Source organism: Polypterus senegalus, chromosome 4 (assembly GCF_016835505.1).
Source record: "Polypterus senegalus isolate Bchr_013 chromosome 4, ASM1683550v1, whole genome shotgun sequence".
Taxonomy (NCBI): domain Eukaryota; kingdom Metazoa; phylum Chordata; class Cladistia; order Polypteriformes; family Polypteridae; genus Polypterus; species Polypterus senegalus.
Genome location: NC_053157.1, coordinates 167522491 through 167540508, shown reverse-complemented (window position 1 = coordinate 167540508; position 18018 = coordinate 167522491). Strand labels below are relative to the sequence as shown.

At 38.0% G+C, this 18018-nt stretch overlaps 1 protein-coding gene across 4 annotated transcripts in view; it reads left to right on the top strand.

Moving 5' to 3' along the window:
• htt (huntingtin) overlaps positions 1–18018 on the top strand; it is a 240301-nt gene that overhangs the window by 151702 nt on the left and 70581 nt on the right. For all 4 annotated transcript variants that reach the window (XM_039751643.1, XM_039751641.1, XM_039751642.1 and 1 more), the window contains 4 exons: positions 1235–1351; positions 11350–11472; positions 13858–14096; positions 16296–16438. In XM_039751643.1, coding sequence (XP_039607577.1) covers positions 1235–1351; positions 11350–11472; positions 13858–14096; positions 16296–16438 — 622 coding nt within the window. The remainder of the gene's footprint in view (positions 1–1234; positions 1352–11349; positions 11473–13857; positions 14097–16295; positions 16439–18018) is intronic.

Sequence of the window (18018 nt, the reverse complement as noted above, 5' to 3'; positions counted from 1 at the left end):
GCACCCTTCAGGATCCTGCTAAGGGTGTAGAGCTGGTCCAGTGTTCCCCGACCAGGACGAAAACCACACTGTTCCTCCTGAATCTGAGGTTCGACTATCTGATGGACCCTCCTCTCCAGAACCCCCGAATAGACTTTTCCAGGGAGGCTGAGGAGTTTTATCCCTCTGTAGTTGGAACAAACCCTCCGGCCCCCCTTCTTAAAGAGGGGGACCACCACCCCGGTCTGCCAATCCAGAGGCACTGTCCCCAATGTCCATGCGATGTTGCAGAGGCGTGTCAACGAAGTCAGTCCTACAACATCCAGAGCCTTGTGGAACTCCTGGCGTATCTCATCCACCCCCGGGGCCCTGACACCAAGGAGTTTTTTGACCACCTCGGTGACCTCAGTCCCAGAGATGGGGGAGCCCACCTCCGAGTCCCCAGGCTCTGCTTCCTCATTGGATGGCATGTTAGTGGGATTGAGGAGGTCTTTGAAGTACTCCCCCCACCGACCCACAACATCCTGAGTCGAGGTCAGCAGTGCCACCATCCCCACCATATACGGTGTTGACACTGCACTGCTTCCCCCTCCTGAGACACGGGACAGTGGACCAGAATCTCCTCGAAGCCATCCGAAAGTCGTTCTCCATGGCCTCCCCAAACTCCTCCCACGCCTGAGTTTTTGCCTCAGCAACCACCGAAGCCGCATTCCGCTTGGCATGCCGGTACCTATTAGCTGCCACCAACAGGTTTGGGGATTGCGGCACCGACCACCTTATGGCCACAGCTCCGGTCAGCCGCCTCAACAATAGATGCACAAAACATGGCCCATTCGGACTCGATGTCCCCCACCTCCCTCAGGACGTGGTCGAAGTTCTGCCGGAGGTGGGAGTTGAAGCTACTTCTGACAGGGGACACTGCCAGATGTTCCCAGCAGACCCTCACAACATGTTTGGGCCTGCCAGGCCTGACCGGCATCCTCCCCCACCACCGAAGCCAACTCACCACCAGGTAGTGATAAGTTGCCGGCTCCGCCCCTCTCTTCACCCGAATGTCCAAGACGTGTTGCCGCAAGTCCGACGACACACGACCTGTTCGAGGAGGAGATATTCAAAATCAAAACATGATTGTTTGCTAAGTAATATTTATCTAGTATTTCATTCAAATGACGATGAAGTAGTTATGTTATCCATTTTTGTTATATAATGATATGCACAACATAGTAATGGATTTGTTCTCAATGTTATTTTCTAGGTCCTTGAAATGTTTATACTTGTATTGCAACAGTGTCACAAAGAAAACGAAGACAAATGGAAGAGACTGTCACGTCAGATTGCTGATATTATCCTGCCCATGCTGGCAAAACAGCAGGTACTTGAAATTATTAGTTTATGGAAATAAATCTGAAATACATTGAGCTTTTCTGTTTCATTTGGGAAATTTGTGTCAGGTAATGCTGCAGTGTTATGAGATTTTCAGAGTTCTTATTTAAATCTGGGTTTGTTTTCTTTATGTATGTCACCACTGGGACAGGCTATTAGTTTTAATAATATATCTTATCATTTTTCTGCTGATGATGTCCAGCTTTATTTTTTCTTTAAACCTAATTACTTTGATAAATTATCTGTTGCAACTGAATGACATACTGCCAAAAAGTGTTGGATGACTAATAGTTTTCTTCAGCTAAATGAGGTTGAGACTGAGAAGCTGGTTGTTGTTCCAGAAAATTCCATGTATAAGTCTTTAAGGGCTAATTATTTTTTTTCCCTTTTATCCCAGGGCTGAATATTTTTCCAAAAAACTCAGTTTCTTAAAAAGCCCAGAAGGCAATTATTTCATACATAAATCAACATAAAATACACTGCTCAAAAAAATTAAAGGAACACTTTGAAAAATGCATCAAATCTCAATGGGTAAAAAAAATCATGCTATCTACAATGATATGGACTGGGTAATGTGTTAGGAACAAAAGGATGCCACATAGTTTGATGGAAATGAAAAATATTAACCTACAGAGGGCTGAATTCAATGACACCCTGAAAATCACAGTAATGGCAGTCAAGGTGCCATTGTCTAGCCTGTAGAGGTCTGGGCGTCCCTCCATGGATATGTCTCCCCAGACCATCACTGACTCACCACCAAAGCGGTCATGCATAGTGTTCTCCACGGCTTCTGCAGACCCTTTCAAGTCTGTCACATGTGATCTGATTGAATTTGCTCTCATCTGTGAAAAGCACAGGGCGCCAGTGGTGGAACTGCCAATTCTGGTATTCTATGGCAAATGCCATTCGAGCTCCACGGTGTCGGGCGGTGAGCACAGGGCCCACTAGAGGTCTTCAGGCCACCCTCATGGTCTGTTTCTGATTGTTTGGTCACACTAGTGGCCTACTGGAGGTCATTTTGTAGGGCTCTGGTAGTGCTCATCCTGTTACTCCTTGCCCAAAGGAACAGATACCGGTCCTGCTGATGGGTTAAGGACCTTCTACGTCCCTGTCCAGCTCTCCTAGAGTAACTACCTGTCTCCTGGAATCTCCCCCATGCCCTTGAGACTGTGCTGGGAGACACAGCAAACCTTTTGGCAATGGCACGTATTGAGGGATCACTTCATGCTACCAGTAGTGACATTGAGCGTAGCCAAATGCAGAACTAGTGAACTAACAGTCAGAAAAGATGAGGAGGGAAAAATGTCAGTGGCCTCCACCTGTTAAACCATTTGTGTTTTGGGGGTCATCTCATAGTTGTCCCTCTAGTGCACCTGTTGTTAATTTCATTAACACCAAAGCAGCTGAAATTCATTAACAACCCCCTCTGCTTTTTAACTGGCCAGATCAATATCCCAGAAATTTCATTGATTTGATGCTATACTCTGATTAAAAAGTGTTCCTTTAATTTTTTGAGCAGTTTTCTTATTTATAACATTTGTTTCTCTGTTTTACATTCCATGAGCCCCTACAGCATATAAATTCTCATACTTGTTACATACCTGTTTGTCTCATTACTCATAAGCTGAAAGGAACTCTCTGTAAAAAACAGCTTGAAGTAGTTAAATGGCTGGTAATCCATAGTGTCCACTAGCGCTCTGTGTCATTTCGTGAAGTCCAGTTGCCAGTTTGCCTCCCACAGATCTACGTCTGTGTAGTCCTCCCAGGGTGAATTTTGCTATAGGCACATCTGCCACATGAGTATGTTCAGCACTACAATCCGCTGGGGACAGATCAGCTGATGCAACTAGCTGACTTTAATTTTCGATTTTTTCGTTTGGATCAAAATCAGACTTTGATAAGTGTCTGTCTAGTCCTCCCAGGTGCACACTGCCATAGGTGCGTCAGCTGAGGACTCATCAGCTAATGCTGGTACCTGACTTTTATTTTCAATCTCCAGATGAGTTGCATCAAAATTGAAATTTGATAAGTCAGAGTCTGATTCAGCGACATTAATTAATTAATTAATTAATTACATGGACCATTTTGCTTTGCACATTTGCTTTACTCTCTCGCCCAATGTCGATGTCATTCTTGGCGTTGTTCACTCTGCACTACTCACATGCATGCACGGATTCGACATCAAGTCAGTGAGGCCAACAGTCCTATTAGATAGGGTCTACCTATGACCCAATGATGAGTTTTATCAGCGTTTATAGCTTTTATTGCCCTCTGCCTCTGGATGTCGACTTTAGTTGATATCTGCCCTCAACCGCTTGTGTCTAAAAAAATTTGACATCTGCCCCAAAAAAGTTAAGGTGAGTCAAAGACTTGCAATCTTTTCTTTTTATGTTCTTCATATAATTCGTAATTAAGGTGTTATGGTTGACCAGACCCTGAGTTTTGTTTCAGATGTTAGATTGTTGACTAAGTCAAAAACTGAGTACTCTTATGTCTAGGGGCAGAGATGGAGATGCTTAGCCACGCTTTTATTTCCTCTTGTTTCCACTTTTGAAATTGACCTTTTACTTATTTAAACAATTAATTGTTGGACTGTCTTCAGTCAGTCCAAAATGTTCTTGCAAAGCTTTTAACAAGAACGAGTAGAAGGGCCCCATATTACACCTGTTTTAATTGTATTACATTAGCTTCCAATTAATTTTAGAATTAATTTTAAAATTCTTGTTCTTGCATATTGTGTCACGCATGGTCAAGCTCTCAAATATGTGACGGAACTCTGTAAGTCAGATCTCTTTTTCCCCTCTGGTAATTGTCTATGGACTATCCTCAAGACTCAATTAAAGACTTGTCATGACAAAGCTTTTGAGGTAGTAGCTTCAAGGCTTTGGAATTCACTTCCTCTGGCCCTGCTCTCTAACAGCAATGTAAATAATTTTTAAAGAAACCTTAAGACTTTTTAAACAGGTACTTGGTTAATTGTAGGTTTAATTTATTTATAGATTTTCTGGAGAAGTGATTTTTTTTCAGTTTTTATGAGCTTTGTTAAGTACTAGTTTTATATACGTTTGTATTTATTGTGTATGTGAAACACTTTGACTTTCTGCCTATGAAAGATGCTATATAAAGTTTACTTAATAGAAGCCACCAAACTGTTTCTGTTGAGTTTTATTAATCATTTATTTCATAAGGTTTTCTGTTTAGAGGTGCACCGGCGTCTTTTTTGATAGCTGGTATTAATGCAGAGTAGTTTCTTAAATGTATAGGCTGATATTGGGTACCAAAACATTTATTTGTATTAAAAAGATGAGTAATAGTACATTTTAGCTGCAGAAATATTTTAATAAAAATGGTACATTTTTTTCTAACTTCTAACAGGTCTTTAAAGCTTCCATTTGTAGAAAGACTTTAAGTATGTTAATAATTTGCGAATAGTAATAAAATAGTATAGTAATAAAATAATTAATAAAATTAAAATGCTCAGGCTTTCCCTCTGTTACTTTAGACTTCTTGTTATGACTGTCTTTTTTCTTTTTTTTTTTTTTCCACCTTGGCACCTCACTTTTAGGTGTTATGGTTAACAAAGGTTATGAGCCGTGATGAATGATGAAATTAAAAAGCCAATGAGGTGCTGTCTTATTTTCAAACAAGTCTCCTTATATCTGTGCGGCTATTCTAGAATCTAGAATTAACATGACTGGCTTTTACTGAATCATCTGTGTCATATATTAGAACTATGGGGCTCTGCCCCCTGCTATCTTCGCTTGCCAAACCCCGGCCCAGCCACTTCGCAGCTCTGCCGGTCGCGTATGGGTAAGCGGATGTACAATTTTAACAGATTGTTTTTTTCATGGAAACTGTTACATATGCATAATAGACTATTTTATATTACAGTGAGTAATTAGCCATAGTAAAACTAGTCAAACATAATTAATTGTGGAAAAAAAAACATATATGCTTTTGCATTTATGTCATTTTTACTAAGTTCAAAATGAGCCTTTTTTTTTGCTACCTGCGAAAGCTTGTGCTTCTTCCCCTTCTTTAAATTGAATCATATTCTGACCTGGTAAGTGAATTGGTTGTAATTCAGCAGAATGACTTTGACCATGCACTGGCAATTCAATTAAATGCCACCCGCTTTCCACTGCACTGACATACCGAGTATCTAAATATGCTTGAATTTCATCCTGAGACTGTTCTTTGGATACATTCACACATACTCTAGCGTGCCCTTTATGATTGTAGTTGTAGATGTACTTAATTCTCATAATGGATGCACAATACTCAACATTAATATGACCATCAAATCGTTTGAGCAAATACGGGTTAATACAGTACAATCATTGAATTATCGATCATCACAATTTTAAGAACTTTCTTTCCGTTATAAGTGTGTTGTTCGTGACGATTATCTCCGCATTGATAATCAAGAAAGCCAGCCTTAGTCATATCTATTGAATTAACGAAACCTTTAGGAAATTTTCTTTAAACACTTTTTTTCTTTTGAGTGCCAACATACTGAATCTTTTAAATGAGGTCCATGATACATGTGTTTTAATGAATTTGTACCGTAATTCAGGATAGGTTTTTCTGTTTGGAATTTCAGCACAGACAAAATGATGTGCATCATCAGGAGGTAATAATTTATTTTGCAAAGTAACCAATAGTGCGATACTTTTGAATGTATGGATTTGTACCCATACGTCTGATCGTTTAACTCTTTTGATTCTTTTTTGCATTGCTTCCACGGGATCATAAATATAAACCTGACTGAATTTTATTTTTCAAAATTAAACTTGTAGTAGCTTTAATTGTTGCGGGACAACAGATTCTCGTAGCATATGGTCCAGAATCGTGTAAATCTACGTTTTGAGCATTGAATGATGCACATGTGAACAGATTATTGTAGATTTGGATATTTTGCCTGTAGTGTTTGTGGAGTTCGCTTTCACCAAACAACAAATCTTTTAATTCTTGCGGATACGCTTCCTCATTGGGGAAAAAACACTACTTTTCCCTGATGGCAACATGAATTAGACAATCTACAAGTCTCCAACTTAAACTTTTAAGCTGAACAATATCAACATGCAGTCATATGAAAAACTTTGGGAACCCCTCTTAATCCTTTGGATTTTTGTTTATCATTGGCTGAGCTTTCAAAGTAGCAACTTCATTTTAATATATGACATGCCTTATGGAAACAGTAGTATTTCAGCAGTGACATTAAGTTTATTTGATTAACAGAAAATATGCAATATGCATCATAAAAAAATTACAGATGCATAAATTTGGGCACCCCAACAGCGATATTACATCAAGACTTAGATATAAGAAATATAACAGCCTCTAGATGCCTCCTATAGCCATTGATGAGTGTCTGGATTCTGGATGGAGGTATTTTTGACCATTCTTCCGTACAAAATCTCTCTAGTTCAGTTAAATTTGATGGCTGCCGAGCATGGACAGCCTGCTTCAAATCATTCTATTGATTTTCCATGATATTCAAGTCAGGGGACTGTGACGGCCATTCCAGATCATTGTACTTCTCCCTCTGATTGAATGCCTTTGTATGTTTCGAACTGTGTTTTGGGTCATTGTCGTGTGTTGGAATATCCAACCCCTGCGTAACTTCCAACGTTTTGACTGATGCTTGAACATTATCCTGAAGAATTTGTTGATATTGGGTTGAATTCATCTGACCCTCGACTTTAACAAGTGCCCCAGTCCCTGAAGTAGCCACACAGCCCCACAGCATGATGGAGCCTCCACCAAATTTGACAGTAGGTATGTGACGATGCGGGTTCGGCGTCATGCTCCCATCTGCTGTTTGGGAGCCATTGAACCCTATACTGTCAGTAATGTTACTGATGAGCTAGACCGTGTGGCAACAACATAGCAAGGGGATGATGTACAAATGTGCAAAGGTGCTTTTTTTTAAAAACAATCAAACAAAAGAATGTTCAAATAAATAGTGCAGTGACTCAAAGTTCCAATAAATAAATAAACCAATAAAAGCAAATGAAAACGTGGAGGTTAAAATAGAAAAAACACAATCCTTTAAAAACGAAGTTAAAACGTTGCTGGAAGCAACGGATGCGGACAGTCCCTTACCTGTGTACTTGGGTGAAAACTCACACACCGTATTTCACCCAAAGAACTGCTTCAGCCGCACAACCCTCACGCTAAGCCGTTATACCACAAGGTAGCAGGTGTTTTTCTTAGAATGCGGTGTTGTTCTTCTGACATGCAAAGCGCTCTTTGTTTTGACCAAATAACTCAATTTTTGTCTCATCAGTCCAAAGCACTTTGTTCCAAAGTGAATCTGGCTTGTCTAAATTAGCACTTGCATAAAACAAGTGACTCTGTTTGTGGCGTGAGTGCAGAAAGGGCTTCTTTCTCATCATCCTGCCGCACAGATGTTCTTTGAGCAAAGTGTGCTGAATTGTAGAACAATGTACAGATACACCTCACAATCCTGCGCATATGCTGCTCCTGTATTTTTCTTGGCCTGCCAGACTTGGGTTTAACAGCAACTGTGCCTGTGGCCTTCCATTTCCTGCTTTACATTCCTTACAGTTGTAACTGACAGTTTAAACCTCTGAGATAGCTTTTTGTAGCCTTCCCCTAAACCATGATACTTAACAATCTTTGTTTTCAGATCTTTTGAGTGTTGCTTTGATGATCCCATGCTGTCACTCTTCAGAGAGAGGAAGCACAACTTGCAATTGACCACCTTAAATACCTGTTCTCATCATTGGACACACCTGTCTATAATGTTCAAGGCTTAACGAGCTAATCAAACCAATTTGGTGTTGCAAGCAATCAGTACTGAGTAGTTACATGCATTCAAATCAGCAAAATTACAAGAATACCCAAATTTTTGCACAGCCAGTTTTTCACATTTGATTTAATTTCATACAACTAGATATTGTTTGGAAAACATCCCAGTACTCAGATGTTCCTAGGAAATGAAAGACATACCACTATTATCTTTTTTTGTTCAAAGTATAGTAAATTATTATGCAGGCTGAAGAAACTTTTTCATATGGCTGTACTTTTGTCATATCACCTATGTCCGTATATTCAATCTGTTTTCACTGAGTATTAATTTCTGTTTGTTAATGCTAATGCAACCTTTACTATCAGTTTTTTGAGACTTTCGATTTTTACTACTTTCATAATCTCTAACCTGCTCTGCATGTGTATCGCGCCAACGTTTTTGAACCTCTTTACAACGTTTTACTTTGTCTTCTGCTCTTTGTCTTGTATTTCCTTTGTTATCTAATGTTATCCGCAGAATATGTACTACATTACTTTTCTTGGATACATTCTTCTTTTTATAGTAATTTGTGCGCTGGAATACCAGATGGTGTTAACGGTTGTAGACATTCTTTGGGATATTGTAAGTTGATGTTTTCATCTTCTACATGATTACCACCAACAGTTTCAGCATAGTCTATTGATATGCATTTAAACAATTTGCTGTGTAACCGATCAACATTTTTGGCATTAATTCATTTGACTTCATTGTTTCTCTGTGCTAGTATTGCCCGTGTACTAATTTTTTCTGTTGATATCCCTTTGTGATGAAATTCTTCAATAAGTTCTGGACATAATACGTCTTCTTTAATTAACTTAAGTGAGGAAAACGTTAAAATGTATAAGAGCTGAAAGAGCAGAAACTGTGTCTGTCAAAAGCACTTGCACAAATGAGGCGAGAGTACCGTGTGTGTGGTTGTTTATGGTTGAGAAGAGGGCATGACTTGAAAAAATCTCAAGGCAAAAGTCTCATCTGGCGGGTTTTGAAAAAATATTTTGCAAATAGTCTTGTTTCGTGGAAGAATTTTTTTATATAATAGAGGAACATTTAGAATTGCAGACTGCATTTCATTTGCACCCATACCATTCATATATACTGCATGTAATAAAGTATGTGCTTTGATTTCTTTTCTCACATTTTAGTTGAATTGATGGACATTCCGTTGCATTCAAAATGCCAGCTGGCAGCATAAATTTAGTATTTGTTATATCATCTTTGAACACCGGCAAGATCAAAATTATGATTATGGCTGAGAATGGAGATGTTAAAGTATGGACTAACAATGAAAAGATTTAAATCGGTCTAAGATTTAAGTTTCCTTGTTTCAAAAATCAATTGGAAGGCATGATGGCTAAGAAAATGTTGACATACTTTAATCATGTTATGAGAGCCAACACATTAGAGTTTAGCGACTCTTTTTTTTTTTTTTGTTCAGCTATAGCAATTATAACTTTACATTTTCAAATAAAATGGAAATATATATATATTTCTTAATTTTATTAGTTTATCTTATCGCTTAGAAATAAAATTGTAAAATGTACAATTTTTGTGCAATCAAGAATGTTTGATCAACATTGACTCTGTATTTAATAACTTGATTTAATTGCATCTGATTTTATTTTCATGTGTAAGTTGTAGAAAACTTTAAAATAATCATTAACTTCTTAAGTAAGATAACATCAACAATTTTTCTCCAGTTTTCCTCACTGAAAGAAGAATTAGTAAAACAAAAGCAACATGGACACTTTTTCAGCATTATTTTACTGTATTAAGATTCCTAAGAGTAGAACATAAAAATTGTGACTATTAGCAAAGAAAACTTAGAATTGCCAGAAAAATAGTACACGAGTGAATTCCAAATATTGAAAAGCTGACTTTGATAGATCTGGTAAAATGATTTCATCTTCAGGTTTTCATAACACAGATCTGTAATAGTTATATTTTCATTTGACTAGGAGGACTGCACTACTGAAAGAGAGATGTGTAAGAGGGATAAGGGCCAGACTAAACTTTATTCTTTATATTTTAAATGTTTTGTGGAGATGTGAATAAATTAGAACTATTTTTAAATGCAAATCGTCTGTTAATTTACAAAATTAATTTCTTGTTGCTGTCTACCCAGGAAAACTCTAGAAACTTATTTTAAGCTCCAGCCTTTAAGCAATTCTGAGTTCAGTTCCAGTTACCATTGTAACTCTTCCATGTCAGGGGCTACTCTGTCACCTGGGTAGGGTTACCATGTTTGATCATAATCTAGTGGAATATGCTGTTCATGTAACCCAACAGATGTCTGTCTACAGTATGCTGCAAAGTTGCTCTCAGCTGGACAGATGCTCACACTGCACTCAAAGTAATTGAGGTTCCATGACTCTGTGGACTTTCAAGTACATAGTGCTATGAAATCTAAAAATTACCAATGCTTTTTGGAGTGCAGTACCTAGCGCAGTATTTTAAATCTTGATCTCCATACAAGGTGTTAAGTCCTACAATGTAGGAATAATTGTAAACATAAATGCAAAAGCTCCATCCTAGAAGAATAATTTCAGTGTTATTGAAAGTCTGTGGCAGCCTCTGAGAATAACACATTAACAACATCCGTCATGCTTTGGATAATTAAAAAGAGTTACAGCTAACAATTAAGGCTGAATTTTACTGTAAAATGAAGCAAGGCTGATGCTTACAAAGAAGCATTTATTGTGTTTTCCAATATAAAAGCTATACAACTAAGCAATAGTTCTTGGGTATTTTTTTTCCTTTTTTTTAATTTCTAACAAAAATTATAGACTTAACAAATTTTGAACTATAGTTATAGTTATATGTAGCTGATTTAGGAGCAGTGCCATGACAAAGTGGTTAATGCTGCCCCCAGAAATATGGTCAATTTATGGTGTGTAGTTCATATGTTCTTTTTGTGTCTGTTTTTTCTGCAATGGAATGCTGTTATCTCATGCCTGCCTTAGACAATGCATCGATGAGGCCCACACTCTGTAGTTTTATTCTGAATTATGCAGATTCTTGATGAAATACATTAGGCTAGTTCTCTCCAGGACTGATCAACAAAACGAAACAGATAAACATTACCTATGCTGTAATTTGAATGGAATCAAAAAATTGCTTGTATCTGTATTTGCATTAGTATTTTAATACTCAGTATTGTGTACTTTACATAGATGCATTTGGACTCGCATGAGGCTCTTGGAGTTTTAAACACTTTATTTGAAACAGTGGCACCTTCTTCACTTCGCCCAGTTGACATGCTTTTACGGAGTATGTTTGTAACGCCTGTTACAATGGTAAGTCTACAATAAGTAAATGTTAAATGCGTATTACCTTTATTAATATTCTAAAATGAATAAACATTTCACTATAGATTTTAATTTTTATTTTTAAGTTTTTATATATGAATTCATCTATTATTAAGTACTTATATATAATAATTACATAACTTTTAATAAAAATACTTTTTATTTTGGAAACATGGCTGTGTATTTGAATTAAGGTTTAGAGATGCAAGTGTTTATATGGCTGTTTTTGTTTTGTTTTTTTTTTTTTTTTTTTTTATTACAGTGATTTTATATAATTTTCTTAGATAGATAGGATCTTAAAGCCTAAACTTAAGAACTAATTTGTTATGATTGTTTTCAAATGCATATTTATTATGTTTTTTGTTTAATGGGAGAAATATTGGTGTAATAGGTAATAAAGCCTAATTCATCCTGTATTTTTTCCATAGTAATGCAAGATTTAATTAAGACTTCACAGAATAACATTTAAAAAATGGGTAGATTAATTAAGCAAAGAGTATAGCATCAACTAGGAATTTTTTCCTAATAGTTGGTTACACTCAGAAATGCATCAATAATTGCTTTTACAGTGGAATGTGTTAAATACCCCTGTTCCATGATTTCTTTACCCCCTCAAAAATGAAAACATCTAAAACATTAATTCTTAACAGCCTTTAAGTCAGTGAATATAAACTGCTCAAAAAAATTAAAGGAACACTTTGAAAGCACATCAGATCTCAATGGGAAAAGAAATCCTTCTGGATATCTATACTGATATAGACTGGGTAATGTGTTAGGAACGAAAGGATGCCACATCGTTTGACGGAAAGGAAAATGATCAATCTACAGAGCCCTGAATTCAAAGACGCCCCAAAAATCAGAGTGAAAAAATTATGTGGCAGGCTAGTCCATTTTGCCAAAATTTAATTGCAGCAACTCAAAATTGTACGCAGCACTTTGTATGGCCCCTGTGTTCTTGTATACATGCCTGACAACATCGGTGCATGCTTCTAATGAGATGACAGATGGTGTTGTGGGGGATCTCTTCCCAGATCTGGACCAGGGCATCACTGAGCTCCTGGACAGTCTGAGGTGCAACCTGGTGGCATTGGATGGACCAAAACATAATGTCCCAGAGGTGTTCTATTGGGTTTAGGTCAGGAAAGTGCGGTTGCCAGTCAATGGTATCAATTCCTTCATCCTCCAGGAACTGCCTGCATACTCTCACCACATGAGGCCAGGAATTGTCGTGCACCAGGAGCCACTGTACTAGCATAGGGTCTGACAATGGGTCCAAGGATTTCATCCTGATACCTAATGGCAGCCAAGGTGCCTTTGTCAAGCCTGTAGCGGTCTGTGTGACCCTCCATGGATATGCCTCCCCAGACAATCATTAACCCACCACCAAACTGCTCATGCTGAATGATGTTACAGGCAGCATAATGTTCTCCATGGCTTCTCCAGACCCTTTCACTTCTGTCACGTGCTCAGGGTGAACCTGCTCTCATCTGTAAAAAGCACAGGGCACCAGTGGTGCATCTGCCAATTCTGGTATTCTATTATGAATGCCAATCGAGCTGCATGCTGCTGGGCAGTGAGCTCAGAGCCCATTAGAGGACATGGGGCCCTTGGGTCACCCTCATGAAGTCTTTCTGGTTGTTTGGTCAGAGACATTCACACCAGTGGCCTGCTGGAGGTCATTTTGTAGGGCTCTGGCAGTGCTCATCCTGTTCCTCCTTGCCCAAAGGAGCAGATACTGGTCCTGCTGATGGGTTATGGACCTTCTATGGCCCTCTCCAGCTCTCCTAGAGTAACTGCTTGTCTCCTAGAATCTCCTCCATGCCCTTGAGACTGTGCAGGGAGACACAGCAAACCTTCTGGCAATGACACGTATTGATGTGCCATCCTGGAGAAGTTGGACTACCTGTGCAACCTCTGTAGGGTCCAGGTATCGCCTCATGCTACCAGTAGTGACACTGACTGTAGCCAAATGCAAAACTAGTGAAGAAACAGTCAGAAAAGATGAGGAGGGAAAAATGTCAGTGGCCTCCACCTGTTAAACCATTCCTGTTTTGGGGGTCATCTCATTGTTGCCCCTCTAGTGCATCTGTTGTTAATTTCATTAACACCACAGCAGCTGAAACTGATTAACAACCCCCTCTGCTACTTAACTGACCAGATTAATATCCCATAAGTTTCATTGACTTTATGCTATACTCTGATTAAAAAGTGTTCCTTTAATTCGTTTGAGCAGTATATGTAGCACCCATCAAATTGGCACATAGTTTTGGATAACACTATACCGTTGGTTACATGATAATTGTATATCTTTATATGAGTATGAGTATGATTTATTCAGCATACAAGATTGCCTTAATGTTGTTCCTCTTGAAGACTTCAGTGGGGACAGTACAGCTCTGGATATCGGGAATTTTAGCCATTTTGAGAGTGCTCATCTCTCAGTCCACAGAAGATATTGTCCTGTCTCGTGTACAAGAGCTTTATCTGTCGCCTTATTTCATCTCCTGTACGAATATCGAAAGACTAAGAGATTGTGTTTGCGACATACTACCTTCAGAGGAAGCTATCGGAGAGGCACAGAATAGGCATCCACCTGAGGACACTTTTGCAAGGTATATATTAGTACATTATTTTTTGTTAGCTTATTGCTCCTTAAAGAGATTTTTGTTTATGCATTTTCCTTTCCAAGGGACTGCTTTTGTAAACAGAACGAGAGTCCTTTCTCGTATAAATCATTTAGTCATTTATTATTTTACTCTTTGATTTAAGTAAGCACAACTCAAATTTGCTAAACTATGTTTTGGTCTCCTACTATAGGCCTTTTTTTTTTTTTTTTTTTGTCTTTTTACAATCTGCAGAAAGCAGACTGGAGACAGTATGCTAAATGTACAGCTTTTTTGAATGTAGGGAAAGTAAAGCACACTCATGAAACTACAGTACTTTTAAAATAATACTCCACCAAAAATTTGTATTATATGCTATCCATTGTACATTGTAACTAGTGAGAAAAATGTTTAATGGTGTGATTTTGTGGAGAATGAACATTAAAAAGGACCTAATGGTGATCAACAATGGACAACCGCAAACAGTATCAAAAATAAATGAAAAAAATCTTATGTTTTTTGTGTTGCATCATTCACTCTTCAGGTTATCCTGTTGTATGCCCACAATGTACAAAACACATGTGTTTTGTGCTAAAATATTGTTAAATAAATAAATAAACTCACAAACAGGTTCTACAGTTCTAGTAGGTGTAAATACAGTATGTATTGTCACATTTTTCTGAAAGAATCAAGATATAATTTTAGTCCAATTTGGACTCTATCTAGAAAGCCCTTATATAGCGCAAAAATTGTTTTAAAATTGAGTTAGGGATATTTTCATAATTATTTCCCACACATCTCTTGGAAAGGTTTTCCTGGAATCTAGTAGTTTTCTCTGTGTTCAGAACAGTAATTACTGACCTTTTAAAACTTAGACAGGATGCCAGTCCATTGCAGAGCAAACACACACAAAACACACACTAGGGTCGATTTAGTGTTGCCATTTCACCTAACCTGTGTGTCTTTGGAAGGTGGGAGGAAACTAGAGCACCTGGGGGAAAACATGCAGACTTCATATAGGGAGGACCCAGGACGCAAACCTGGGTCTCCTTACTGTGAGGCAGCAGCACTACCACTGCACTTCCTTGCCACCCCTATTTTCTGATCTTGTTAATTGCATCTAGTTATGTTGTCTCTTGATTATAAAATACTAGTAATGACCAGTATACAAGGTAAAAGGTTTCTGTAATATGTAACAAGATGGCAACCTCCAAGGAAGCCCCACATGAGGAAAAGCTTCTTAATATCCTGATTAAAGTTTACAGAAGGGCATATAGCAGGCCCTGGACAAATTATTTCTTCTGAATGAAATCAGCTTCATTTAGCACAAATTGTATTTCACCACCCCTGGGTGTGATTTTACCTTTTTATGGTGATGCTTTTTAAAGTATACAACATAGAGTCTTCTTTGTATTTTTCCCTGTCCGTCCCAGGTGAATGGAGTGAATATACAGTGAAACTGTACAGTTTGCAGAAAATAGTATCTTTCTCCATAAGAGTTAGGATAAGCACTGGAGTGGCTTCAGTCATGAAAATAACTGTCCATAAATGAATCGTGAATTTGAATTTAACATGACAATGTAGTTTGTGAAAAGATTAGGAAGCTGTGCTTCACCAAGTATTTCTATCCACCATGAGAGAGAATAAGCACGTTTTCAAAGGAGTATTAACGAAAATACTGGAAGATATATTGTAGGTGTAAAGCTTGTACAAATATATTCAATAGAGTGAAAACTGGAATTAATACTGGATGTTTTACTGCTCAGTGTTTACTCTGTTAGTCAGTCAGTCATTTTCCAACCCGCTATACCCTAACACAGGGTCATGGGGGTCTGCTGGAGCCAGTCCCAGCCAGTACAGGGTGCAAGGCAGGAACAAATCCCAGGCAGGGCGCCAGCCCACTGCAGACTCTCATTTAGGATTTCACATTATAGTACATAATATGTTAAATAATGCGTTAAACCAAACAGATATTTCAGCTTTTATATTTTATTGTTTTACATTTATTACACAAAAAAAAATCCATTTAAGTTCAGTATTTTGGGCTAAAGGAAAAAAATAAACATTCCAGTAATAAGAAAAAATAGCATCAGTCATTCAGAAAGGTCAATACGGTTCATTGGACCAATGAAGCATGACCTTCAAATTCTAGTGCTTTATTGAAGTTTGTAACTTATTGATTTATAACAACACTTATTTTCTTGGAAGGTTTCTCATACAGCTTGTGGGGATTTTATTGGAAGATATTTCTACTAAACAGCTGAAAGTTGACATGAATGAACAACAACATACCTTTTACTGCCAGCAGCTTGGAACTCTTCTCATGTGCCTCATACATATCTTCAAATCAGGTATTGTCTTAGTCTTATGTTGCTTAAGCCTTATTATGTTTAAATTTCAGTAGCCAGTCTTTGCCAAGGTCTAGTTGTACAAGAACAAAAATATGAAATCTTAATCAAATGTGGTTGAATATGTGGAATAGTGTCTTTTTAATAGGTTCGTCTTTGATTTCGACTTCCTTACTGTTGGTAATCATACTTATTTCAGTAATAATTGTATTTTCTGTCTCTGTGTATTGTTATGTGTCTTTTATTTGTGCTTTCGGTTTGCTTTGCTTTTCAATTTAGTTAAGAAGTAATTTTAAAGAGTGCCAAACTCTTTACAAAATAAATTTGCACCATGAATGAGACCATCCCAAATCATGCATAAAGAAGGAATAAGAATGGACAAAGAAAAGATGCCTGTTCATGTGACAGAAACAAATATAGTGCAGAAAACTGAATTTCTCATGGAGACTAAGCTGTGTGCTCCTTTAACAACTGGGAAATTTCCTCTTGTCTGCTTTTTTAAAATGCTGACCACCACTTCTGTATACCTGTCTTGAGCTAACATTTCCATTGTCCACTTTAAACTACAACAGCTTGTGAGCTGAAATCCTTCCTGTCCTGTGACTCTAACCTAAGCTTCTGGTGCTGCCACCTCCAAAATATTCTTTTCAGTATCTGCTGCTATAGTCTTTGGAAATTCCTCAGAATGCTCTTTCCACCTGTTGACAGTATCCCCAGGTAAGGTCCACATTTCTCCATCCTTGTTGAGAAGAACCTGAGTGATATCCCACTTTCCCATTGTGTAACATTGAATGGCATACCAGAACCTGTCTGAGACAATCAAATTGTAATTCCCCTTGATCTCACCACACTCTTCCCCTACACATACATTTTCCCCGGTTACAGCTACACCTGCCAAATTTTTGGGCTTTAGATACATTATAGGCAAATCCGGAGACCTTATTGCTAACAATACACACAAATGCCTCTTTCTTAAACTGAAAAATCAACATAAAACCTCTGGTGTTCATTAGTTCATGTAATACCTCATGTATAATGAGGGCAGTGGGTGTAGAGTACAAGACCAGCTAAGTGACAGGCTAGACTGGAACACATCCAGGCATGCACAGCCTTGACAGTGCCAATTTGCTCTTGAAACATAACTAGTTTGGCAGGAAATGAGTTGTCCCCCATGTGGAAGGAAGACAAATACTAGCTAGATATAACTGGACCTTTCTTTGTGCACATTATTGGCTGTGCAACTTGATTTCTGGATAAAGACTATGCTCTTTCCTGCTCAGTAGTTGCCAAATGCAAGTGATGCAGGGCAGGTGTGGAGACACACACAGGTCCCCTTCTATGTGAAGTCTTTGCCAGTAGATGAGTGGATCACCATGCTGCACCTTTGAATTTCAAAGTTGAAAAATTTGACTTTCCTTAGTGTGTAAGTACCTAACAATAATTCAGAATATTTTACCTTTTTGGTACTCAAAGGGTTCCATCAGGTGATTTTGAAGTCCTCATGATAGACTTGATAAATTATGTGGGGAATAACTGAGATGTCTGAAAATGTATGTATAGATAGGAACAGTTTTATTATTATT